The sequence below is a fragment of the Heteronotia binoei genome, chromosome 15 (genome assembly GCF_032191835.1).
Source record: "Heteronotia binoei isolate CCM8104 ecotype False Entrance Well chromosome 15, APGP_CSIRO_Hbin_v1, whole genome shotgun sequence".
Lineage (NCBI taxonomy): Eukaryota > Metazoa > Chordata > Lepidosauria > Squamata > Gekkonidae > Heteronotia > Heteronotia binoei.
The window spans coordinates 60243831-60270826 of NC_083237.1; the positions used below are offsets into that span (position 1 = coordinate 60243831).

The 26996-nt window shown below is 48.5% G+C and overlaps 1 protein-coding gene across 2 annotated transcripts in view; it reads left to right on the plus strand.

Moving 5' to 3' along the window:
• FBXL20 (F-box and leucine rich repeat protein 20) overlaps positions 1–12558 on the plus strand; it is a 134152-nt gene extending 121594 nt beyond the window's left edge. For both annotated transcript variants that reach the window (XM_060256055.1, XM_060256054.1), the window contains exons 10-15: positions 364–494; positions 2608–2668; positions 4277–4321; positions 8075–8131; positions 9901–10113; positions 11481–12558. In XM_060256055.1, coding sequence (XP_060112038.1) covers positions 364–494; positions 2608–2668; positions 4277–4321; positions 8075–8131; positions 9901–10113; positions 11481–11588 — 615 coding nt within the window. In that variant the 3' untranslated portion in view covers positions 11589–12558. The remainder of the gene's footprint in view (positions 1–363; positions 495–2607; positions 2669–4276; positions 4322–8074; positions 8132–9900; positions 10114–11480) is intronic.
• The last annotated feature ends 14438 nt before the right edge of the window (positions 12559–26996 follow it).

Sequence of the window (26996 nt, forward strand, 5' to 3'; positions counted from 1 at the left end):
TTTTAAAGTTGGATCAGTGAGCACATTTTTATCCTGCGAGAAAATATCCTGTGTACCAGTTTGTGGACCTTGCCAAAAACGAAACATTTCAGCCCAAAAAAGGAACTGGTTTGGAGAAGGCCGTGTGCAGTTGGCATCCTGTTTTTCACATGGCAGTTTCCAGCAAGCCATGGCTTCATTGCCAAAAGGTTCTGAGAGTTATATTTGTATCTATCCGTAGGGTGTGTGTGTGTGTGTAAGTAAATGCACGCACGCATCTATTTGGTGTGCGGATCTTTTATTTTGAACCAGCTTCTCTGCCAAAAAGAAGAAAAAGAAAGCCCTTATTGCTGGTGACTTTGACTTCTCTTCTTCCCCCAATAGCAAATTACAGACGATGGCCTCATTACAATATGCAGAGGGTGCCGCAAGCTGCAATCTCTGTGTGCCTCTGGCTGCTCCAACATCACTGACGCCATCTTGAATGCTTTAGGGCAAAACTGTCCAAGACTTAGGTAAGTGGCATTCCATTGACAATGGGGTGTGTGTTGGATGCATCCAGTAGATACAGTTTCATATTAAAGTCTAGGGGACCAGCTGGAGACCGGGGGCAGGGTTGGGATATGGGAAGGTGCCAGTGGTGGCAGTGTGATGTCACTTCTGGGTCATCTGCTCAGTCCAGGAAATTCACAAATACCTCCCCCGCGCACACACACGTACATCTCCAGTGACCCCTGCTCCATGCCCAGAAGATGGCAAGAACCTCCAAGATCCCTTGCAAAACTGGCCTGGAGAAGAATTGGCTGACTGACTCCAAAGTGGCAATCAGCATTTTCCTGGGCATATCAGAAAGACCTTGTCGGGCTGGGCCGTGTTGGGCTGGGCCATGTATGTACCTATTTAAGATTAGGTAGTAGAGATATAAACTTTTTAAAGGACACAAACACGACAAAAGATTTAAAAAAAACCCCAAACAACAACTTAAAATAAAACATGCTTAAAACATTAGCACTGGTTGGTCTTAAGGGTGCTTGCTTTGTATTTCTCCCATGGGATCCAAGGAACGGGGCAAAAAGGAAGCTCTGGCTCTTTCCCTCCCTAAGAGGTGGAGGAGCCTCAACAAATGGAGAAGACTGAGATTTTGCTCTGTAGCTCTGCTGTGCGATTGAGCAAGCCTTGCAAAGGAAGTTGAGATGCAGACGGGAGCAAGAGAGAGGGAGAAGGAAGCCGACAAGAGCCAGTCGCTCGGGGGCCTGATAGGAGCCCTCTAGGGGCCTGATTCAGCCCTCGGGCCGCATATTTAACTCCCCAGAGATAAGCCCAAGCAGAGTAGATCCTCCCTCAGATTTTAGAACCTTTACTTTGAAGAGAAATGCTTTAATCCAAGCCCCGGCTTCCATCGATAATCCTCCTGGTTCCGCTCTCAGTGCTGAGAGTTAACGCTTTATGCATCTGGCAGAGCAGGTTCTGGCTCCTGAAAGCTTCAGCCGCAATAAGTTTTTTAGGTACCCCAATACTCTTTATCGTGTTGACTGCATAGAGTAACACTCCCTGCACATCAAAATGTCTTTGATTCTTCCCCCCACTCCATGTCTGTTTTAAGTCTGACTTTTATACACACCCATACACAGCACCTGTGCTGCTGGAAAAAAACATGAGGGTTAGACTTTGGCAAGTTTTATGGGGAAGGTATTCTGCTTTTTTCGCAGCACATAATCGGTGTAGGAAGGCCACAAAGAGACCTTTCCACGTTCTCGTCGTTAGGTAACACTGAGAGACTTCAGAAGTCAGCGGAACACAGTTGAGAAGATGGCCTTCAGCCTAAACCAAGATTGGGTTTCTCAGATGAAAACAGCAACTGGAGTCTTTCCCCAGAGGAAAATAGGGATAGGCTGGGGGGGGGGGGGGGCAGCATTGGGGGAAACTAGTGAGTGTTGGGGTGTTGGAGGGGATGATGAGGAGTACACTGAGCTGGCTCACAGGAGAGATGAACGATGTGCAGAATATTTGATTTTTTTCCCCTTGCCTCTTAAAAAGTGTTCCGGAATTGTGCTGGGAAGGAGAGTTTAAAAAAAAAAGTCATTGAAATAAATAAAGAAGTGTCTGGTTTCTGGGTGGGTTAGTGAACATTGTTTATCCTTTAGAGAGCCAGTTTGGTGTAGTGGCTAAGCGCGTGGACTCTTATCTGGGAGAACCGAGTTTGATTCCTCAGTCCTCCGCTTGTAGCTGTTGGAATGGCCTTGGGTCAGCCATAGCTCTTGCAGAGGTTGTCCTTGAAAGGGCAGCTTCTGGAAGAGCTCTCTCGGCCCCACCCACCTCACAGGGTGTCTGTTGTGGGGGAGGAAGATAAATTTGATTGTGAGCCTCTCTGAGACTCTTCGGAGTGGAGGGCGGAATAGAAATCCAGTATCGTCATCGTCTTCCTGTGTGAGTGTATCAGAATTGCCGTTAGCCAAAGCGAGCCCATGAGATAGCAGCAGGTGAGAAATAACTACCTGGCACCAACAAACAGGAGCGTCGTTCCGGCGCACAGGCAAGCACGCGCTGCGTTTGTGGGATTTCAGAAACGGGCTCTGCCAAGCGCCAAACGCCGGCAGTTGTATTTACTGTATTTTATTTTCTGTGCAGAATATTGGAAGTGGCCCGATGCTCTCAGCTCACAGATGTGGGCTTTACCACTCTGGCTCGGGTAAGCGCCTGACTCCACCGTTTGGTTCCTGGGCACTTGCCAGCGTGTGCTCAGGCCACCCTTCTGCTGCATGCGTTCCCTTTCTGGTGTGGCGAATACCAGGGCCAACGCTCCCATTAAACAGCAGAGCTGAGGTTGCCTCTCTCGAACCGTGCTGCGAGGGAGGAGCTTCTGTTACAGCAGCCGGGGGGCAAGGGGGACTGCTTCTTGAGGGTGCAAAGTGAGGGAACAAGCTGCTGCTCGGAAAAGATGGTTTTTAGACTCTCCGTGTGCCTTTGCCTTCCTCTCCACGCATCAGTGGCGGACTGGGTCTAAAAATATTGGTTGCCCGGAGACGTAGGGGGCCCGCCCACAACTCTAAGGCTATCGTTTCATTTTTGTAAGGAATAAATAAAATTTTCAAAAAATACCTAAGTGGGGAAAAGGTGCCGTTAAAACTGTTGCAAAATAAATATATTTTAATAAGTACAGTGTACATACATTGTACATATCACTGGTAGTATATAGTAGATACTAAATGTAAATACAGGTTGCATTTTCTCCAGGGGAACCGATCTCTGCCAGCTGGAGATCAGATGTAAAAGCGGGAGATCCCCAGGCCCCACCTGGAGGCTGGCAACCCTAAATATGACGTAAATTTTAGTTACGGTAAAAAGGTCAAGGTAGTCCCCTGTGGAAGCACCAGTCGTTTTTGACTCTGGGGTGACGTTGCTTTCACAACGTTTTCACGGCAGACTTTTTACGGAGTGGTTTGCCTTTGCCTTCCCCAGTCGTCTACACTTTACCCTCAGCAAACTGGGGATTCATTTGACCGACCTGGGAAGGATGGAAGGCTGAGTCGACCTTGAACCAGCTACCTGAACCCAGCTTCCACTGGGATTGAACTCAGGTCATGAGCAGAGGGCTCCGACTGCAGCTTTACCACTCTGTGCCACGGGGATAATTTTAGTTGCATTACAGTAAAAATACTGGAACGTCTATTATATTTTCAAGCTACTAAAAGGTCATTAACATTTTTAACATATTGCCTAACATTTAAGGGGGCCCACTTGCCAGCAGGCAAGCGGACACCTTGGCCTGTCCGCCACTGCTACACATGGTAGCAATTTCCTGCAGTGTCCTGCTCCATAGTCTACAAAAGCTTTACTTCCACAGCCCCCCTGGGTTCCAAGATTCACCCGGGGGGGGGGGGAGGGGGGAAGGCTCGTGGGAGTGAAATAAACTATTCCAGTTAATACCTTTGCATTACCAAACTTGAGCAATTCTAATTGTAGAATTGGGGTTCCTCAAGCTCTAGCTTGGGCAGAAGGGCAGGATATGTAGCGTACAATTAACTCTACTCGCATTTGCCAGAATGGATTTGTCTCCAAAGTGTCCAGCGCACCATGGGAGTCGGATCTTTTGTGCTCCTGTTTCTGATTGGGGGTGAGGCGGGGTGGAAATCGCTATTCTTGCATCCGCTACATTTGTCGGTTTGCGATAGAGTAATTCCGTTTGTGGAGGGGGTGGGGTGGGGAACTGAACTTTGGACTGAGAAAAGAAGAACCTGAAAAACATGGTGAATGCTTAGTTCGGTCTCTCTGTGTGTTTTTTTTTAATTCTCTCCAGAATTGTCATGAACTAGAAAAAATGGATCTGGAAGAATGCGTTCAGGTAACTGCCTTTTTTTATAATAAAGCATGTCAGTGCGGTAGACACAAGGGCCAGGCTTTTGGCCCAGGGATGTGTCAGCCAATGCCCCCTCTAAGCTGTGGGGGTCTTGTGAGCAAGAATTCTACTTTGTGAGCTCCTTGCAATAAAGTTGTGAGCCACGGCATCAGTTATTGTGCTCTGGGGCCCTTTTTCCTGAGCGAAGACAAAAATGTGTGAGCCAGAAGCTAAAAAAACGTGAGCTAGCTCACACTAACTCAGCTTAGAGGGAGCACTGGTCCCAGCGCTGCCGTAAGTTGCGAAGAGAAGCGTCTGCTTTAGAGTTCTTTTTGTACATTCCAAACAGTTTATTTTATTTTATTTCTATCCCGCCCTCCCTGCCAGAGCAGGCTCAGGGCGGCTCACAACATAGAAATCTACAACAGTAAAATAGTCAAATATACCAGCTATAAAATAATCCATTCAATAAAATTATACATTCCGAATTAAAGTCGGCATTACATATCGTTTGGTGCTAACATCTAAGTATTATTCCATTTTTCAGTGTGACGGCATTCCTTCTGCGCTGTAGGCACTACGTTAGCTAAAGGCCAGTTGAAGAAGATGGTTTTGCGGAATTGGCCAAGATCCCGCAAGGCCCATATTTCTTCTGGTAGCTGGTTGCACCAGTGGGGGGCGGCGATCGAAAAGGCCCTTTCCCTGGTGACTTTCAGTTTAGCCTCCTTCAGCCAGAAGTCTGTGATTTTTGCTTTGTGCTTTTAGGCTGTTCCTTTAATGTTTTTTAAAAAAACACTTTCACAAAGGAGGCCTCCCCAAGATCTTAATCACTCTGGAAAAAGAAGATGATAATGGATTTATATCCCGCCCTCCACTCTGTAGAGTCTCAGAGCGGCTCACAATCTCCTTTATCTTCCTCCCCCACAACAGACACCCTGTGAGGTAGATGAAGATATTGGATTTATATCCCACCCTCCACTCCGAAGAGTCTCAGAGCGGCTCACAATCTCCTTTCCCTTCCTCCCCCACAACAGACACCCTGTGAGGTAGATGAAGATATTGGATTTATATCCCGCCCTCCTCTCTGAAGAGTCTCAGAGCGGCTCACAATCTCCTTTCCCTTCCTCCCCCACAACAGACACCCTGTGAGGTAGATGAAGATATTGGATTTATATCCTGCCCTCCACTCTGAAGAGTCTCAGAGCAGCTCACAATCTCCTTTGCCTTCCTCCCCCACAACAGACACCCTGTGAGGTAGATGAAGATATTGGATTTATATCCCGCCCTCCACTCCGAAGAGTCTCAGAGCGGCTCACAATCTCCTTTCCCTTCCTCCCCCACAACAGACACCCTGTGAGGTAGATGAAGATATTGGATTTATATCCTGCCCTCCACTCCGAAGAGTCACAGAGTGGCTCACAATCTCCTTTATCTCCCTCCCTCACAACAGACACCCTGTGAGGTGGGTGGGGCTGGAGAGGGCTCTCACAGCAGCTGCCCTTTCAAGGACAACTTCTGCCAGAGCTATGGCTGACCCAAGGCCATTCCAGCAGGTGCAAGTGGAGGAGTGGGGAATCAGTGACGTGATATCCATATTATTATTTATTATTAATTATTATTAGGGGTCATTTTGTAGGAAAAAAGGTGGTGACGCTCGTTAGCATAACGTTCGCATATCCCCAAGTCAAAAGCAATCCGATGCAAGAAAGGAGAGCCCCGGTCGAGTGAGGTCTGCTTGGGCTGGCTAGAGATCCAGTCAGCCCAAGCAGGTCTCGCTCACCTGGGACTCTCCTGGGCTGCCCCTCTCCCCCCCCCCCCCGCAATCAAAAGGCCAGCAAGCCACCTGCTACCCAAAATCACATAAGTGGAGAAAGGGTGGCGAGGGCTTCTCCAGAGGTTAATGAGGGCTGCTGGGGGCGTGGCAAAGCCCCTGGTGGTTGGCTGGCTGGCTGGCTGCCCGCTCTCCTAATCCAGGGATTGTTATGCAGCTGCACCTACTAGTCAATGGCAGGGTAGGCGGGGAGGAAGAGGAGGAACCGTCAGAAAGATTCAGGAGCTGCTCTCCCGTGAGCTCCTGCTGAATCTGAGACATCATCATCATTATTATTATTTTCAGCGTATATCCCACAACATAATTTCTATAAAGACCTTCCAAGCACTTGTCTAGGGTGGAGAAGTCTAGGCTATTGGTTGCTAGGCAACCGTTTGCTGAACCAACCCAAGCAGTGTTCCCTCCAAGGCGCATTCGTGTGAGCTGGCTCGCAGTTTTTTAGCCTCCGGCTCACACGTTTTTGTCTTGGCTCCGGGAAGGGTGGCCCCAGAGGAGTCCAGTTTATGCAGCAGCCGAATCACTCACTTGCCACTTCAATGCCAGCAGCTCCCAAAGTAGAATTTTTGCTCCCGAGACTCCACAGCTCAGAGGGAGCCCTGATCGCAAGGCCAGGAGACAACCTGCAGCCGAGACAAACAGTTGCCGGCTTTTGTGCTCAGCCTGAGGGAAGCCGGAGAACGGAGTCCTTCCTGAAGATTCTTGCCCAGATTTAAAGCTGGGTGGTTTTGCCTTCAGACTTTAAAAAAAATGGGAATCCCCGTTTATAAAAGAACGGTGTATTGCCAGGGTCTTTTAAGAGCCAGTTTGGTGTAGTGGTGAAGTGTGCGGACTCTTATCTGGGAGAACCGGGTTTGATTCCCCACTCCTCCACTTGCAGCTGCTGGAATGGCCTTGGGTCAGCCAGAGCTCTAATAGAGAGCCAGTTTGGTGTAGTGGTTAAGTGTGCGGACTCTTATCTGGGAGAACCGGGTTTGATTCCCCCCTCCTCCACTTGCAGCTGCTGGAATGGCCTTGGGTCAGCCATAGCTCTAATAGAGAGCCAGTTTGGTGTAGTGGTTAAGTGTGCGGACTCTTATCTGGGAGAACCGGGTTTGATTCCCCACTCCTCCACTTGCAGCTGCTGGAATGGCCTTGGGTCAGCCATAGCTCTAATAGAGAGCCAGTTTGGTGTAGTGGTTAAGTGCGTGGACTCTTATCTGGGAGAACCGGGTTTGATTCCCCACTCCTCCACTTGCAGCTGCTGGAATGGCCTTGGGTCAGCCATAGCTCTAATAGAGAGCCAGTTTGGTGTAGTGGTTAAGTGCATGGACTCTTATCTGGGAGAACCGGGTTTGATTCCCCCCTCCTCCACTTGCACCTGCTGGAATGGCCTTGGGTCAGCCATAGCTCTAATAGAGAACCAGTTTGGTGTAGTGGTTAAGTGTGCGGACTCTTATCTGGGAGAACCGGGGTTGATTCCCCCCTCCTCCACTTGCACCTGCTGGAATGGCCTTGGGTCAGCCATAGCTCTAATAGCGAGCCAGTTTGGTGTAGTGGTTAAGTGTGCGGACTCTTATCTGGGAGAACCGGGTTTGATTCCCCACTCCTCCACTTGCACCTGCTGGAATGGCCGTGGGTCAGCCAGAGCTCTCGTAGGAGTTGTCCTTGAAAGGGCAGGTGCTGTGAGAGCCCTCTCAGCCCCACCCGCCTCACAGGGTGTCTGTTGTGGGGGGAGGGAGATAAAGAAGATTGTGAGCCGCTCTGAGATTCGGAGTGGAGGGCGGGATATAAATCCAATATCTTCCAGTATCTTCTTCTTTTAATGGCTAAAGCATAACTCTGATCCGCGTTCAGGTGACTCCCTGCGCTCTTGCTCCAGAAACTACTACACAAAGTGCTCTCCTTTGGGGGGATCTTCTCAGATGTGTTGTTGTTCTTGTCTCCCCCAGATAACTGACAGCACGTTAATCCAGCTCTCGATACACTGTCCTCGGCTCCAGGTTTTGGTGAGTCTCGGGGGGACTTCCTTGCCCCGTCACGGTCGCATTTTTAAACAGTTTTTGTCGATTGGATTTCTAAGGAGCTTGAAAAAGACCGGAGAAGAACAATTTGAGGCTGTCTCCTATGCTGTCAGTCAGCATACCTAAATAACGCACACCAGTCGCGCTTCTGCTGTGCGAAGAGTCTCTCCGCCTCAGTCTTGGCTTTGCCCTCCTTCGTACCTGTCCCGTGAGGTAGGTCTTCCTGTGAGGCAGGGGGGCGAAAGTTGCGGCAGCTTTGTTAAGCCAGGCGCCCAGCCTGGTCTGCTTAGATCAGATGTGGCACAATTGTGGTTCATGCGCTTCACCAAAGGGGCCCGGTTCGTATCTTACCGCACCCGTAACACCAGTAGGCATACTCGCACAAGCTACCAGGCTCCCCCAGCACCACGGTCTGCGGCATGGATAGAAAGATGTCGATCTCTTTTACCGCTTTGTGGTATGGATCTCCCAATATAACTTTTAAGTTCTGCGTAGATGTTAAGTGAGGCGAGCTGGTGGTATCGCAGCCGTGATGACGCGGCCGAGATGGAAGTAGAAGAACAGGGCAGGGACAAAGGAAAGGGTCGCCCCCTAGGGCGTGTGTGTTACAAGAGGAAGGGGTGTGGCTCAATGGCGGAGCATCTGCTTGGCATGCAAAAAGTCCCCAAGTTCGGTCCCCGGCTCTCCAGTTAAAAGGATCCGGCAGTAGGTGATGCGAAAGATCTCAGCGTAAGAGCCGCTGCCGGTCTGAGTAAACAGTACTGACTTCGATGGACCAAGGATCTGATTCAGTAGAATCGTAAGAGTTGTAAGGGACCTCCAGGGTCATCTAGTCCAACCCCCATGAAGAAGAAGATGACGACCGCTGCGGATTTATACCCCGCCCTTCTCTCGGAATCAGAGCGGCTCGCAATCTCCTATACCTTCTCCCCCCACAACAGACACCCTGTGAGGTGGGTGGGGCTGAGAGGGCTCTCACAGCAGCTGCCCTTTCGAGGACAACTCCTGCGAGAGCTGTGGCTAACCCAAGGCCATTCCAGCTTCGTATGTGTGATTGGCCATTAGCAAAACAGGCAAGCCTGTACTGCTTTGGAGAGGATGGAGGAGGAGGAGAGAGTCGTTGAGAAGCACAGGGGTCAACGTGACGCACAAGACGAAGCCTGGGGTTAAGAGGAGGCGGTAGTGGAACTTACTGGGAGAGCAGCCTGTCTCTGAGCCATCTCCTTGGCATCCAGAGTCCCTGAAATCGGGTCATCCAACATTTACAAAGACCGTTGAAAAAAATCCGAAAGGGACACAACAGCTGGAGATTCCTTTAGTTCAGGGTGGCTAAACTTGCTTAATGTAAGAGCCACATAGAATAAACCTCAGGTGTTTGAGAGCTACAAGGCACGAACGTCTGAGAGCCGCAAGATGGAAGGAAGGAAAATAAATGGAGAGCAGGGAGGCTTTAGTTGCATTCTCCAAGCCACCAGCTGGCTTGGCTTAAAGAAGTGATTTAAAGAAAGAAATGCCTTCTCAAGCTGGCCAATCGGCCAGTGGGGGGGCTTCAAGAGCCACACAATGTGCGTGAAAGAGCCATGTGTGGCTCCCGAGCCACAGTTTGGCCACCCCTGCTTTAGTTGGATTTTTAAGTTCCACCCTACTTGGTGGGAATAGCCCCTCCGTCGCCTTGCAAACTGTCTGAAAGGGGCTGTGTGTGCTGCTAACCGTTTCCCTGTCCTGATCTCGTCGGTTTCCCTTTGTGACGGCAGAGCTTGTCCCACTGCGAGCTGATCACCGATGACGGGATTCGCCACTTGGGCAACGGCGCCTGTGCTCACGACCGCCTGGAGGTGATCGAACTGGACAACTGCCCTCTGATCACCGACGCCTCCTTGGAGCACCTCAAGAGCTGCCATAGCCTGGAGAGGATAGAATTGTACGACTGTCAACAGATCACACGGGCGGGAATCAAGAGACTCAGGGTAAAATGACATGTGCATTTTTTTTAAAACCTGGTCGTCGTTGTCGTTCCTTGCAGTTTTTGGCTGTCCTCTTAGAAGGCAACTGACTAGGTCAGTGGTCTTCAGTCCATGGATAGGGACCTTCAGGGGGCGATGCCTGCAGAGCTTCCATTGTGGATGCTTTTTGGAAGCAGTTAATGCTCTTGGGCCATGCATAAAGGGTGTAAAATTCAGGAAGAATTACAGCACCCCTCCACCTTTGGATGCCGTGTGGATGGGAAGGTATGTGTTTTTGCAGGTCCTGCCCATATCAGTACCGTTATCTTTGTGTCGACCTTTGCAGCTGATGTCCCCTGTGCTACAGAGCTTTTAAAGGGTTTTTTCCCCCTTAAAAAGTCAGGAATTCCTATAATCAGTATATCACAACAATGTCATAATGAAAGATTTCAGGTTTTCACGGCTGGTAACATCATTAGGGTTTGTAGAATCTTTTGGGCTCAAGTGCCGTGTTCTACTGGAGAAAATTTTCCTTCCAGACGTTTCGTTCTCAGCGGCGGAGAACATCCTCAGTGGCGTTGCAGCCGGAGCAGGCGCTCTGGCCTTCTTGGCTGCTGTGCATTGAGTGAGGCCAGGGCTGCTGGAGAGCTGCTATTTCTAGGCTGGAGGGGGTGTGGTGAAAGGGCAATAGGTTTGTGGATGTGCCCATTGTTTGGTGGGGCACATCAATGCACATCCTCACTCAATGCACATCCACAAACCTATTGCCCTTTCTCCGCAGCTGAGAACGAAACGTCTGAAAGGAAAACTTTCTCCAGTAGAACACGGCACTTGAGCCCGAAAGATTCTACAAACCCTAATGTCATAATGAGCTTCCGCCACAATCCACTGAGGTTTAGCCCTTTTTGTTGTGCAGTTATAAGGGGAAAGATGCAGGCTGCACATTTCACCTTACAACACTGCAATAAACAGATCTAAATGTATTCCTTTTTTTTTAAAAAAAATGAAAACTAGAAATGATTATGTGGTTAATAGATTGTTATATGATAATACAGTACCCATCTAACAATCCCCATTGTTAGGTTGTCAGGGAAAATGAGGGAAAATCTGCTGTGCATACACATCGTTGCTACTTTGCATGCCTCTGCATTAACAGCAGGAATAAGAGCTACACAGAGAATCACCTCTGTGTGGACGCAAACAGAAACTCACATGCCACCCCCCAAAAAAATGGGGTTAAGAAGCCTCATGGAAATAGTGGGTGAGGCAAAGTCATTTTTCTGTCTCCCAGCCCTCCTCTAGGCTCATCCAACTTCGTTAGTGCTTATCATTTCAAGTTTTCTGGATGGGTTTTCTAAACAACAACAAACGCCTTGTGTTTGTCTTTGCAGACTCACTTACCCAATATTAAAGTCCACGCCTACTTCGCCCCCGTGACCCCACCGCCATCGGTGGGGGGCAGCAGACAACGCTTCTGCAGATGTTGCATCATCCTATGACGCGGGAGCCGGTTTACTCTGCGCAAAACAAACAAGAGAATAACTTGAGTATTTAAATTGCCCTTCTAGAAGTAACAGCAGACACACCAGTCTCTCCATGGAAGAGCGATGCTGTTGGCCCCTTTGCCAGGGCCACTGGAAAGGAAAGCAAAGCGAGGGGGTGTGTTGAGGGGGGTGGGGGAGGACTGGTTGCCGAACTGGGTCCTCCCTTTTGCCGTTATAGCTGCACACTCAACTACATGTCATAGTGTGTATGCGCACACATGTGAGCTCTCTTTCTCTTTCTCTCTCTCTCTCACACACACACAAGTGCACATACTCCTACCTACATGTTCCAGCCAACAAGAAGGACCCTGGAGCTGGCGAGCGGGGATCAGCGAGATCCTTCCTTTCCCCCCCCCCCCCCATAGGTGGATTGATATAAAATTATGAACCATTCCTACTGGGCACGCTCAGAAGAAATCATGGGGGTGGGCGGGGAGAGAAGAGAGGGAGAGGAGGGGATCGTCACACAGATCTGAGGAACTGCTGCTGCTCGGCGGGATGGGGTGGGGGCAGGGGTCTTTCATTGCCGGAAACAGCAAAACGGGCGGCAGTCTCCCCACCCCACCCCAAGTGTGAGGACGGGGGAACGGCCATCGAGGGAAGGGAACAATCATAACGAACTCCGAAATCCTGCATCCGCTGTCCAGAGGGGAAGAAGAAAACGAGAGAACCCCAATGGTTATATTTTTTACTTTAAAAGAAAAGAAAAAAAAAAATCATCATCCTCGTGTAAGAGAATGTTCAAAACAGCAGCCATCGTGAGACGTTAATTCCTGCGCTTCTGTACTTCCTCGTTTTTTTCCGTGCCGGCCCAAACACTGAGCATGCTCACATCGAAGGTTCAGCGGTTTCTCTTCCGTGTTTCGTAGCATTTGGCTCAGAGGCTTTCCTAGATTGTTGTGACGATAAAGCTAGAAATCTGTAACGTCAGGTCTGATTTATTTTCTCTTTTTTTTTTCCCTTCTCTCTTCCTCAGAACCGCCAGGTTTTTTTTTAATGTCTAATTCTAAAATTGTATGAAATTATTGAACGTAAAAAAAATATATGTCGAGTTCATTTTTCTAAAACGAAGGGGGGAAAGGGTGGGGGGGAGAGGAGGTGTCTTTTACCGCAAAGCCGAGCTTTGAAAACACAGTTGTGAAATGAGTTGGAAGTTATAAAATTGAAAGCTTTTTTTTTTATGGAGGTTATTTTCCATTTTTAAAAATGAAACGAAACCATCCAAAAATGAAACCGGCCTCAGGGAAGGGGGCAGCTCACAGATATGCCGGCTAAAGAACATGATGCACTTAAGCTACACACAAGTCTGTGTTTAACAATAATTCCCCTACCTGCATCATTAAATTGCCATTCTAGAAGTAACAGCAGATACACCAGTCTCTCCATGGAAAGGTACTGCTGTTGGTCCCTTTGCCAGGGCCACTGGAAAAGAAAGCAAAGCCAGGGTGTGCGTTGAGGGGAAGGGAGGCTGGTTGCCGAACTGGGTCCTCCCTTTTGCCGTTATAGCTACATACTCAACTACATGTCATATGGCAGGGGTGGCCAACGGTAGCTCTCCAGATGTTTTTTGCCTACAACTCCCGTCAGCCCCAGCCATTGGCCATGCTGGCTGGGGCTGATGGGAGTTGTAGGCAAAAAAAACATCTGGAGAGCTACCGTTGGCCACCCCTGTCATATGGCTACGTAATTACATAATTCCCCTTCATGGAATTCACTGCCACAGGAGGTGGCGGCGGCTACAGGCATAGACAGCCTCAAGAGGGGATGGGATAAACATCTGGAGCAGAGGTCCATCAGTGGCTATTAGCCACAGTATATTATTGCAACTGTCTGGGGCAGTGATGCTCTGTATTCTTGGTGCTTGGGAGGGACAAAGTGGAAGGGCTTCTAGTATCCTGGCCCCACTGGTGGACCTGATGGCAACTGGGTTTTTTGGTCACTGTGTGACACAGTGTTGGACTAGATGGGCCACTGGCCTGATCCAACATGGCTTCTCTTACGTTCTTACGTTATTATTTCTTTTGGGTGGGGGGAGGGTCCTTATGAGCTGAAGTCTTCATGGCCCCTTGCCAGACTTGTGCATTTTTCTCTCCAGTAAGCCCTGAAACGGGAGCTCTCCGGATCCATCCAGTTTAGAATGAAAGCAGAATATTGCCTTAAAGCAGCGCCTTCAAAAAAAAAGCCAGGAAGCCATTTGACGGTGCCTTTGAACCTTGTTCCCTCTAAGCTGCAAAGTCTTGTGAGCAAAACTTCTACTTTGGGAGCTGATTGTATTAAAGCGGTGAGCGACTGCATCAGTTAGTTTGCTCTGGGGCCGTTTTTCCTGAGCTAAGACAAAAATGTGTGAGCCAGAGGCTAAAAATCTGTGAGCTAGCTCACGCTAACTCAGGTTAGAGGGAACGCTGCCTTTGAGACCAAGCCACTTCCGGCTCCGGGTGGGGCCTGTGTCATGAAGGGTCGGCACTTTCCAGTCTCCCCTGGTTTGCACTGTTTGAACATCCCCATCAACTCCCTCCTCTTATTTCGGTACCTCCACAGTTAAGGGAAACAGGAGCCGCACATTGGTCTTTATTGCCTTTGTTGATGTGGCGGGGAAAGCCCAAGGGAGGTCGCAGAGCACATGGTTTCCCCCCCACTGACGCCCAAGCACGTGTTTCTGCCCATGTCAAAGTTGACTTTGAGCCTGTCAACATGCCAGGCTCTTTCGATTGGTTGCTGCTTTGTTTTGTCGCCTGCGTTTTAGCTCAAGGAAGAGATCCTCACAGCCCCTCAGGTTGGCACCTACACGGGTTGGTGTGGTGGTTAAGTGTGCAGACTCCTATCTGGGAGAACCGGGTTTGATTCTCCATTCCTCCACTTGCTGGAATGGCCTTGGGTCATCCATAGCTCTGGGTCATCCATAGCTCTGGCAGAGGTCGTGCTTGAAGGGGCAGCTGCTGTGAGAGCCCTCTCAGCCCCACAGGGTGTCTGCTGTGGGGGAAGGAGATTGTAAGCCGCTCTGAGACTGATTCAGAGAGAAGGGTGGGGTATAAATCTGCCAATTCTTCTTCTTCTTCCCCTCACACTTGTAAAGAAGCCGCTTGTAAAGAAGGCACAGCTTGTAAAGAAGCCGCTTCCCTTCTAAAACCATGAGGCTCGAAGGCACAGTCCTGTATCCGGACTGTTGAGGTGGAAGACAGTGGTCTTTTTAAAAAGACATGGTACATAAGAGGCCCGCTGGATCAGCTCAATAGCCCCATCTCATGCAGTATCTTGCCTCCCACTGTGTCCTGAAGCAGTTCCTTCTGGAGGGCCAACAGCCGGGCATAGAGGTCAAGGTGATGAACCATTCCTAAGGGACTGTCGCCTCTGGTGTGTCCCTGGGAGAGTGTTGTGCTGTACTGGTGACAATGTTCTGGTGATCCCTAGGTCCAGCTGTCCTCTACGAGGGCCACGCCCTTTTTTGGTCCCGCTCCAACCTGGTGGAATGACAACCGTAGTAGCCCTTTCCATTCTTGCCGCTTGCGCCAGAGAAACGGGCAAGGGAAGAGACTCTCCAGCAGCAGTAGAGGGCTACGCCGGGGCTGAATTAGTTCCTAGAAGCTGTGCCAGATCTTCGGAGAAGTTCGGTCTTTGCTCATAATGACTTGGAAGGACTGAAACGGGCAAATTCATCTTCCAAACTTTGAGCCTATCCGTATCTACTGGGCCTTCTTAATATTTTATTTGGAAGGAAGCAGTTCCCTCTGGAGGGGCCGACAGCAGGGTATAGAGGTCGAGATCGCCCCCCCGATGCTGCCTGCTGGTTCTGGGATTCGGAGGATGAGTGCCTCTGAACAAGGAGGTTTTCCTCAATCCCCATGGCTAGTAGCCACAGACAGAATCAAGCTAATCCCCTTTTAAAGCGTCTGCCCCCGTGGCCCTCACCACTTCCTCCAGCAGCGAATTCCACATTTGCATCGCTCTGTAAAACAGCATTTCCTCTTGTCCGTCCCGAACCTACTGAACTACAGAAGCGGTTCACAGGAATCCAGCAGCGTTCCCTCTAAGTTGCAGAGTCTTGCGAGCAAAAATTCTGCTTTATGAGCTCCTGGTATTAAAGTGGCGAGCCACTGCATAAATTATTGTGTTCTGGGCCATCCCTTCTGAGCTGGGACAAAAATGTGTGAGCTGGAGGGCCAAAAATCTGTGAGCTAGCTCACGCTCACTCAGCTTAGAGGGAACACCGATCATTAGTGCAGCTTTCCATTGGCACCATTAAGCTGGGTTGAGGGGGCTCACGCTTCTTCCACAGAAATGTTGGCATCTCGGGCTTTGTGCCAGCCGCCCTGAGCCTGCTTTGGCGGGGAGGGCGGGATATAATATGAAAATAAATAAACGAGCGGAGCCGTACGGGTAAACTGGACTTGCTCGGCGTGCCACTTTGCTCTGCAGATTCAAAAAGTTACAGGATCCGCATCCGGAACTGAAGGTAGCAGCCCCACTACCGGGAACCCAGCAAAAGTTGTACCTGGACTGTTCTGAAAGTCTAATAGGGCAAAACTCTAGCCAAGGTAGCATTAGATGTTTATTAATTTCCCTTTGTCCTGCCAGGCCTGGTGGAGGATCTCTAACGACAAGGTTAGTAGAACAAAGCAAGAGTCGAGTCGCACCTTTAAGACCAACAGTTTTATTCGCAATGTAAGCTTTCGTGCGCTAGAAGCACACTTCATCAAATAATAGGATGGCATAAGACTTTGTAGGCCGGAAAGTTGCTCGTGGAGGCCTGCTTGCCAATTCCATGCTTTTGTCTGATGAAGCATGCTTCTAGCGCATGAAAGCGTACATTCGGGAAAAAAACTCGGTTGTCTTAAAGGTGCTATTTGACTCTTGCTTTGTTCTACTGCTCAGACCAACACGGCTATCCAGTCCACCTGGATCTATCAACAAGGATAGTGGGGGGGGGGAGTATTTTCCTGTGAAAAGTTTGTTTGGGGAGGGTCTCCATAATTTATTTGCAATGCAGGAGGTGTTTGATTTTCAGTCCTTTAGAAATAACTGTCTTTAAGCAGTTATCATCTCTCCTGCATAGACACCAGTTTCCCATCTTTGGCACACCCACTTGTGTATGGTGTTTTCCTCTAAGGACTTGCAGTTGGGGAGTCTGTTCACATAAACCTGGGCGGGGGGGGGGGGGGAGAGAGAAAGGAAGATCAGTAGTTTTTGGAGGGAACAATGCAGTTTTTTCTCCTGAATTGTCTTGCAGAGTTTGGGAGGTCTGTTTTCCTTCAGTCACCATGCCTAGTAGCCTAGAAATCCAGTTTGGTGTGGTGGTTAAGTGTGAGGACTCTTATTTGGGAGAACTGGGTTTGATTCTCCACTCCTCCACTTGCAGCTGCTGGAATGGCAGAGTTGTCCTCGAAAGGGCAGCTGCTGGGAGAGCCCTCTCAGCCCCACCCACCTCACAGGGTGTCTGTTGTGGGTGGGAGAAGATATAGAGATTGTAAGCTGCTCTTGTGTCTCGCAGAGAAGGGCGGGGTATAAATCTGCAATCTTCTAGATTCTGTAGCAATCATCAGAACTGGTATCTAGAGTTTGGATCTCTGGATTCAAGCACCTATTATGGACCTGGGTGTGGTTTTTATTGATTGAGAAAACATTTGTGTGCACCCTCAACTGTGAGGAACACGTACAAGATGAATAAGGTGAAAGCTCAGAAATGATGGCCAGTTGGGTTTTTTTTAAAGGCATGGGCATGTTGTAATGTAGAACAGTTCCTCTGACACAGGGGTCCTCAAACTACGGCCCGCGGGCCAGATGTGGCCCGCTGAGGATGTTTATGCGGCCCGCCGGGTTATGTAATAGCAAAATCAGACCAGAAGTGACATTTGACCTAAACTCGCGTTAGCAATGCACACTTCCGGCACTGGGCTGAGGCGGCAGAGACAGAGTGTGAGGCGATACCGAGGTGAGGTGAGTTCCCAGGCTGGGGTGTGTGGTGTGGGGAAGGGGAGAGAGATGCAGAAGACGGAGAACTGACGGCCCGCAGCCTTGTACAGTAACGGCAGCCACCACAACAGTCCGGCCCCTCCAACAGTCTGAGGGACAGTGAACTGGCCCCCTATTTAAAAAGTTTGAGGACTCCTGCTCTGACACATGTGCAAACCCCCCCCCCCTCCCTTGCAAGTCATGATAGCTATGAATCCATGTTCTGAAGCCAGAATACAAAATTATACATGGGACAGAGAAGGCTGAGAAAGAAGTATTTTTCTTCCTTTCTCTCAATACAAGAACTTGTGGACACGCCATGAAATTAATGAGCGGTAGGTTTAGAACAGATCAAAAGAAGAACTTGTTCACCCAAAGAGTCATTAGCATGTAGAATTTACTGCTGCAAGAAGTGGTGTGGCTACAAGCACAGACGGCTTCCTGAGGGGCTTGGTAAACATCTGAGCAGAGGTCCCTCAGTGGCTATTAGTCACATGGTAGACGGAACATTATGTCGGGGGCAGTGATACGCTGTGTTCTTTGTGTTTGGGGGGCAACAGTGGGAGGGCTTCCGGAGTTTTGGCCCTACTAGTGGACCCCCCGATGGCACTTGGGTTTTGGCTACTGTGAGACACAGAGGGGTAGGACTAGATGGGATATTGGCCTGGTCCAACATGGTTCTTATGGTGAGCAGATGCTGAATTCGGGGGACTTCCCAGAGGCAACAGGGGGACTTCTAGAGTCTCTGGCCCCAATCCAGCAAGACATAGCCTCGTGTTCTTGTAATACTTTTGTAATACTAATCCTTTGTGTCTGTCTTGGAGATAGTAATGTGTATTAAACATACACCCCTCCCATCACCAATGATGCGAAAGAACTTTCAGGAGCATAATCCGTTTCGCTGCTTTCTTTAAGGAAAGGAATTTGGGGCCTGAAACTTCCCTGACTGGTGATGGGAGTTGGCATTTGAAATAGACGAGGGATGTACTAGATGCAGCCGCTGAGATCAATAGGCGGGCCGAGCAAGCTGGCGGAATTTAAAATTTAATATCCTGCGATCGATATCTTTCTTGCAAGAGGTGCCAGTTCCGTTATCTAAACACAGAGGAAACTTGTGTTTTTCCAGCAGCTCAACCTGGTTATTTCGACAGTGCAGTCCTAGATAGAGTTACGCCCTTCTAAACCAAGGGTGTCAAACTCATTTGTTATGAGGGCCAGATCTAACATAAATGAGACCTTGTCGGGCTGGGCCATGCTTGGCCAGGCCATGTGTGTGCAGGACACAGACAAACACAAAGTTTTGTTTTTTTAAAATCCAACCTTAAAATAAAAACATGCTTTAAACATTAGCACTTGTTGGCCTTAAGGGTACTTTCTTTGTATTTCTCCAATGGGATCCAAGGAACTAGGTAAAGGAAGCTCTGACTCTTTCCCTCCTTCCCCAGGAGACCAGGAGGGGGAGGAGCCTCAGCTAATGGAGAAAATAGAGGTTTTGCTCTGTATCTCCTGTGCGATTGAGCAAGCCTTGCAAAGCAAGGTGAGATGCAGAAGGAAGCAAGAGAGAAGGAGAAGGAAGACAAGAGCCAGTTGCTCAGGGGGAGTCTCCTGTGCGATTGAGCAAGCCTCGCAAAGCAAGCTGAGATGCAGAAGGAAGCAAGAGAGGGAGAAGGAAGACAAGAGCCAGTTGCTCAGGGGGAGTCTCCTGTGCGATTGAGCAAGCCTCGCAAAGCAAGCTGAGATGCAGAAGGAAGCAAGAGAGAGGGAGAAGGAAGATAAGAGCCAGTTGCTCAGGGGGAGTCTCCTGTGCGATTGAGCAAGCCTTGCAAAGCAAGCTGAGATGCAGAAGGAAGCAAGAGAGAGGGAGAAGGAAGACAAGAGCCAGTTGCTCAGGGGGAGTCTCCTGTGCGATTGAGCAAGCCTTGCAAAGCAAGCTGAGATGCAGAAGGAAGCAAGAGAGAGGGAGAAGGAAGACAAGAGCCAGTTGCTCAGATAGGAGCCCTCCGGGGGCGTGATTCGGACCCCGGGTTGCATATTTGACACCCCTGTATCTAAGCCATTAGACTTTATGCGGACTTAGAAAAGTGTAACTCAGTTTAGGATTGTGCTATATTGTAGCCAGCAGAACATTTTTACTAGTTAGCCGTATTGCCTCTTCCTTATTTATTAGAAGTCACGAGAAAAAGAAAAGCCACCAAAATTGTAGCATCATCTCATCTTGCACTTGAACGAATAGTAGGTTCTGCATCGGGTGAACTCTTGTTGTGTCTGTCCATCTGCAACCATATCGTGTGACGGGTAAAGACGACGCATCTGCCGGTGGAACTGCCAGAAGAACTTCAGGGTTTGTGGAGAGTGGCAGAGCCAACAGAATTAGATGTATTCTTAAGGTATAACAAGAGTGGTAAAGCTGCAGTGCTGCAGTCCTAAGCTCTGCTCATGACCTGAGTTCGATCCCAGTGGAAGCTGCGTTCAGATAGCTGGCTCAAGATTGACTCAGCCTTCCATCCTTCCAAGGTCGGTCAAATGAGTCCCCAGTTTGCTGGGGATAAAGTGTAGATGACTGGGGAAGGCAATGGCAAGGGAAAGGAAAGGTCCCCTGTGCAAGCACAGTCGTTTCGACTCTGGGGTGACATTGCTTTCACAATGTTTTCACGGCAGACTTTTTACGGGGGTGGTTTGCCATTGCCTTCCCCAGTCTTTTACACTTTCACCCAGCAAGCTGGGGACTCATTTACCGACCTTGGAAGGCTGAGTCAACCTCGGGCCAGCTACCTGAATCCAGCTTCTGCTGGAATCGAACTCAGGTTCAGACCACAGTACTGCTGCTTTATCATTCTGCACCACGGGGCAATGGCAAACCACCCCATAAAAGTCTGCCATGAAATGTGAAAGCAACGTCACCCCAGAGTCGAAAATGACTGGTGCTTGCACAGGGACTACCTTTACTTTTTAAAGATACAGCACAACCGCTAGTCGAATATTGAAACTATTCCCAAAGAGGATCTGTGGGTCAACCTTACCTATACTTTTAAACTTTTATAAGCTCTTTAAAAAAAAAAAAGTGAATATAGCAGACATGGCTGCCCCCATGATTATTGTGGGCGGGGTTGGTGATGGTAAAGGGGGAAGGTTGCATGACCGTTCCATAACTAGAGTGTCCTTTTTTTTCAGAGGGAAGGTTTGTGGAAAAGTTGAAAGTCTTGGGGCGTTTTCGCACTGACCTTACGCCGGAGCGACGTCCCTCTTCACCGCGCAGCGTCTGCGCGGATTTCCGCACTAATTGCTCCGCAGAACCCGGAAGAGCCGCAAAGTCCCGCGGCTTTTGAGTCGCAAATGTAAACTGGTTTTTGGCGGTTTACATTTGCGACGCAAACGCTGCGGGACTTTGCAGCTCTTCCGGGTTCTGCGGAGCAATTAGTGCGAAATCCGCGCAGACGCTGAGCGGTGAAGAGGGACGTCGCTCCGGCGTAAGGTCAGTGCGAAAACGCCCTTAATTTGTGGTTTGTTTGCTTGCCTGTAGTTTGGGGCCAGGATTCAGAAATGATGCTGCGGGTGTGTCGAAGGATTCTGGTGTGCCATACGGTTGGGCTGTCTGAGCTTTCATCATGGGATCTTGAAAGATATTGAGGGCTCTCACGCAATCTAAACCATTCCGGTGGAACTGAGAATCCCCCATACTTATTTGGATGGTTCCGTCAGGAAAGCCACGACCGCTTTGTTCTTAAAGCACCTTTTGTTTAAGCAAAAGAAAAACGCTTTGTTTTTGGTGTGCTCCATGGGCAGTATGGATGGGGTTTTAAAAGAGAGTTTGCCCTTATTCTTGACTTTTATTGGCTTCTTACCAATACTCCCTCTAAGCTGCAGAGTCTTGTGAGCAAAAAATTCTACTTCATGAGCTACTGGCATTAAAGTTGCGAGCTCCTGCATCAATTAGTTTGCTCTGGGGCCGCTTTTCCTGAGCGAAGACAAAAATGTGTGAGCCGGAGGCTTAAAATCTGTGAAGCTAGCTCACGCTAACTCAGCTTAGAGGAAACACTGCTGCTTACACTGAATTAAAAATACTACTTTGGATATGCTTTAACACAAAGGAGGAGTCAAAAATTGCACCTTTAAGACCAACAAAGTTTTATTCAGAATGTAAGCTTTTGTGTGCACACGAAAGCTTACATTCTGAATAAAACTTTGTTGATCTTAAAGGTGCAGTTTGACTCCTTCTTTGTTCTACTGCTTCGGACCAACACAGCTGCCCGTCTGGATCTATGCTTTAACAGTTCCTCTCACAAGTCACACGGTGTTGGGCACTTTCAGCCAGCGTGTGGTTGGAGACAATTAATTACAGGACTCATTTCTCTGCAGACAAATGTATCAGACACAAGCAAGAACATCGCTGTTCAGCCTCTCAGCAACATATTACCCAGAGAAGTCCAAAATATTATTTTAACGGCCCTATACTCTGTGCTTTTCCTTTCCTTGTGTGTGGATATAATGATGCCAATTAACTAAAGGAAAATTATATATAAATATATATGTAGCTCAGTCTTTACTATTTTTTCCCATCCTGTCCACGTGGCAATATTGTTGTAATCTTGGCTACATTTATATTGTGGGGAAACTGTTGCCAAAAAACGAAAATAATCCCAGCTCCTTCGCATTTTGTGGCTGTGCAGGATAATGTGGTAACTGTATGTGGAAGTGGGAATTCACATGGCACTTCAGATGGGGTTGAGTTCTTTAACAAAAATATATATATCAACCATGGGTAGATAGCTCTTAAGCAGTCCCTTCTGTGGCTGTGAGTTCAAGGAACAAAATTTGTAATCTGTTGCCGCAAAAATTATGGAGATGTGTTAACATAGAAAACCCAGGAACTTTTCATCACACAATAGGTATTCTAGGTGCAGTCGTTAGCATGCAGCAAAAATGTTGTTGGGGTGAAGAAGGTATTGGATTTATATCCTGCTCTATACTCTGAATCTCAGAGCAGTCACGATCTCCTTCACTACTCCCCCCCCCACAACAGACACCCTGTGAGGTAGGTGGGGCTGAGAGAGCTCTGACAGAATCTGCCCTTTCAAGGACAACTCTGTGAAAGCTATGGCTGACCCAAGGCCATTCCAGCAGCTGCAAGTGGAGGAGTGGGGAATCAAACTCGGTTCTCCCAGATAAGAATCCGCATGCTTAACCACTACACCAAACTGGGATCTTAGTGGCATCATAAAAAATTGCCAAGAATTTCTTCAGCAGGAGCTTTCATAGACTAGCCGGGTCTCATTAGATCTCAGAAGCTAAGCAGAGTTGACCCTGTCAAGTATTTTGATGGGAGACCTCCAAGGAATACCAGGGCCGGGATGCAGAGGTGGGCACTAGAGCCACCTCTCTGGACATCCAAACCGCAGTAGGGGTTGTTGGAAATCAGCCACGACTTCCATGCACACACGCAAAACACAGAATTAAAAAATGGAGTCCATTGGTACATAACAAAATCCAAACACAAAAATTGTCCATGCTTTTCAGTTCTCAAGAACATAAGAACATAAGAGAAGCCATGTTAGATCAGGCCAATGGCCCATCCAGTCCAACATTCTGTGTCACACAGCGGCCAAATATATATATATACACACACACACATACACACTGTGGCTAATACCCACTGATGGACCTCTGCTCCATATTTTTATCTAACCCCCTCTTGAAGGTGGCCATGCTTGTGGCCGCCACCACCTCCTGTGGCAGTGAATTCCACATGTTAATCACCCTTTGGGTGAAGAAGTACTTCCTTTTATCCGTTTTAACCTGTCTGCTCAGCAATTTCATCGAATGCCCACGAGTTCTCGTATTGTGAGAAAGGGAGAAAAGTACTTCTTTCTCTACTTTCTCCATCCCATGCATTATCTTGTAAACCTCTATCATGTCACCCCTCAGTCGACGTTTCTCCAAGCTAAAGAGCCCTAAGCGTTTCAACCTTTCTTCATAGGGAAGGTGTTCCAGCCCTTTAATCATTCTAGTTGCCCTTTTCTGAACTTTCTCCAATGCTATAATATCCTTTTTGAGGTGCGGCGACCAGAACTGCACACAGTACTCCAAATGAGACCGCACCATCGATTTATACAGGGGCATTATGATACAGGCTGATTTGTTTTCAGTTCCCTTCCTAATAATTCCCAGCATGGCGTTGGCCTTTTTTATTGCAAACGCACACTGCCTTGACATTTTCAGTGAATTATCTACCACGACCCCAAGATCTCTCTCTTGGTCAGTCTCTGCCAGTTCACACCCCATCAACTTGTATTTGTAGCTGGGATTCTTGGCCCCAATGTGCATTACTTTGCACTTGGCCACATTGAACCGCATCTGCCACGAAGAACCCTTCGCCAGGTTGGATATTTTCTGAAAGAGAGCAGGGAGAGAAAAACATCTCTTGGGCCATGATCTTAAGGGCTGTGCTGGAATTCTGAGATGGTGACTTTTGGCGACTTCAGTGCGCAAACTGACATGGCAGCTATGAGGTAGTGCCCACTGATGTGCCAGGAAGAAGCAGGAAATGGAGGTCATCCCGTTGAAAGCATAAAAACTAATAATTGATGAAAGTGTGTCTCTGGCATGAGATAGGGTTGCCAATCCACAGGTGGGGGCAGGGGATCCCCTGGTTTGGAGGCCCTCCCCCCGCTTCAGGGTCCTCAGGAAGCAAGGGAGGGGGAGAGGGGAGGGAAATGTCTTCTGGGAACTCTATTATTCCCTATGGAGATTTATTCCCATAGAAAATCATGGAGAATTAATTGGCGGGTATCTGGGGCTCTGGAGGGGCTGTTTTTTGGGGTAGAGGCACCAAATTTACAGTATAGCATCTAGTGCCTCTCCCCAAAATACCCCCCAAGTTTCAAAAAGATTGGAACCGGGGGTCCAATTCTATAAGCCCCAAAAGAAGGTGCCCCTATCCTTCATTATTTCCTTGGGAAGGAAGGAATTGAAAAGGTTTGCCGGGACCTTTTCAATGTGAGGGCCCTTTGGAGTTATGCTTGTCACATCCTTGATCTTGGCTCCACCCCTAATGTCTCCTGGCTCCACCCCCAAAGTCCCCAGATATTTCTTGAATTGGACTTGGCAACCTTAGCATGAGATGAAACATGGTCTTTTGTGTCCTGTTTGCTTCGAGCATTTGATCAACTCCTGGTGATGTTTTTAAAAAGCTGGCTTTTCATTTTTCGATTCTTCCGAGCCAGGAGTACAGTCTGATACTAAGCACATCCCATGCCTATTGGGGCCAACAAGCATAGCTTCAAGAGGGGACTGGATAAACCTCTAGAGCAGAGGTCCATCAGTGGCTATTAGCCACAGGGTATACATGGGACTCTCTGGGGCAGTGATGCTCTGTATTCTGGGTGCTGGCGGGGGGCAACAGTGGGAGGGCTTCTAGTGTTCTGGCCCCACTGGTGGACCTCCTGATGGCACCTGGTTTGGGAGGAGGGGGTTGGCCACTGTGTCACACAGAGTGTTAGGCCGGATGGGCCATTGGCCTGATCCAACATGGCTTCTCTTATGTTCTTCTGTGACACAGAGTGTTGGACTGGATGGGCCACTGGCCTGATCCAACATGGCTTCTCTTATGTTCTTCTGTGATACAGAGTGTTGGACTGGATGGGCCACTGGCCTGATCCAACATGGCTTCTCTTATGTTCTTCTGTGGCACAGAGTGTTGGACTGGATGGGCCATTGGCCTGATCCAACATGGCTTCTCTTATGTTCTTAAGTGACACAGAGTGTTGGACTGGATGGGGCATTGGCCTGATCTGACATGGCTTCTCTTATGTTCTTCTGTGACACAGTGTTGGACTGGATGGGCCACTGGCCTGATCCAACATGGCTTCTCTTATGTTCTTCTGTGACACAGAGTGTTGGACTGGAGGGGCCATTGGCCTGATCCAACATGGCTTCTCTTATGTTCTTCTGTGACACAGAGTGTTGGGCCGGATGGGCCATTGGCCTGATCCAACATGGCTTCTCTTATGTCCTTAAGCATTCTCCGTGAGATCCAGACAAAGAGAGGCCTTAAGATCATGTCCTGATAGATCTCTTTCAGCCTCTCCCTTAAAACATTCGGCTTGATGAGTTCTTACCTTTAATCTGATTAAAGCTTCTTGACTTAAAAAAAAAAAATCTGGAGCGGTCAAAAAACCCATCTGTTAAGTAGCATCATCTGGACACAACACTAAACCAATGGAAAAATCTCACAGCGGCCAGGGTAAGGTTTGGAAGTCTGTCAGATAAAAGAAGACTACCTTGTGATGAGATAGAGATGAAAAATTATCTAGGTACTGTGTTAAAAACCTATTTCCAAGGCTAATCTAAAGAGGACACCAACAAAATATGTATTACAGTAGCAATTTTCTCCTGAGAACAATCTCAAAGGCCATCTGGGTAAGGAACCTTTTCTTAATCTTCCCTTCATAACAAGATTGAGGCTGTGCATTCAATTGAGTTAATAAGAAAATTCTAAAGTAATTAGGGGTAGTTAGCTGGAAAGCACAGGAAGGCAGCGATTTTAGTAGAGGAATACTAAAAAATACAGAACTCAAAAAGTTGACAGGCTCTGTTGTGCTGTATTTTATTTATTTAACACCGGGACCCTTGGCATGGTTCTTCTGGGTGCCACAATGCCTGGACACCTTGCATTCCAAGTTGGTTTTAGAAAGTGGGTGGGGCTTTTGCCGAGCAAGCTTTCTGACTGGCCGTTGGATAGTTGATTGGCTGTGCTTGTTTTTTAAAAACTTTGATTTGGCAGCCACAACTGCTACCACAGCACAAGGATCTTCACTGTGTGACTCTTAAGTAAGCAGCTGGAGATTTGATTGGCTGTGCATGAAAAATATTGATTTGATGGTGGCGGCCATTTTGTGGCCAGCTCAGCCTCCCGTGGCAGCCATTTTGTGCTGTGTCCCCCACACTGTCTCAGAATTCCAGATGTGCCCACAGGCTCAATAAGGTTGGAGGGCCCTGATTTAACATTTGTATGCCCACATGTTCGGGTTTTTTGGGTTGGTCTTAAAGTTACTGCATGGCGTTTATTTTTTAATGTCTACGATCCATTACCAACAGTTGCATGTTGCCTTTTGTGGTAACCAGGGCTTTTTCTTTTCTTTCTTTCTTTTTAGTAGCAGGAGCTTTGTATCCTATACCCTCCTGATGTAGACTGTAAGAAGAGCCCTGTAAATTCTTGGAGGGTGCCACATCTAGGGTTGCCAATCCCCAGGTGGGGACAGGGGATCCCCCCGTTTGGAGACCCTCCCCCCGCTTCAGGGTCGTCAGAAGAGGGGGGAGGGGAGGGAAATGTCTGCTAGGAACTCTATTAGATTTATTCCCATAGAAAATCATGAAGAATTGATCTGCGGGTATCTGGGGCTCTGGGGGGGCTGTTTTTGG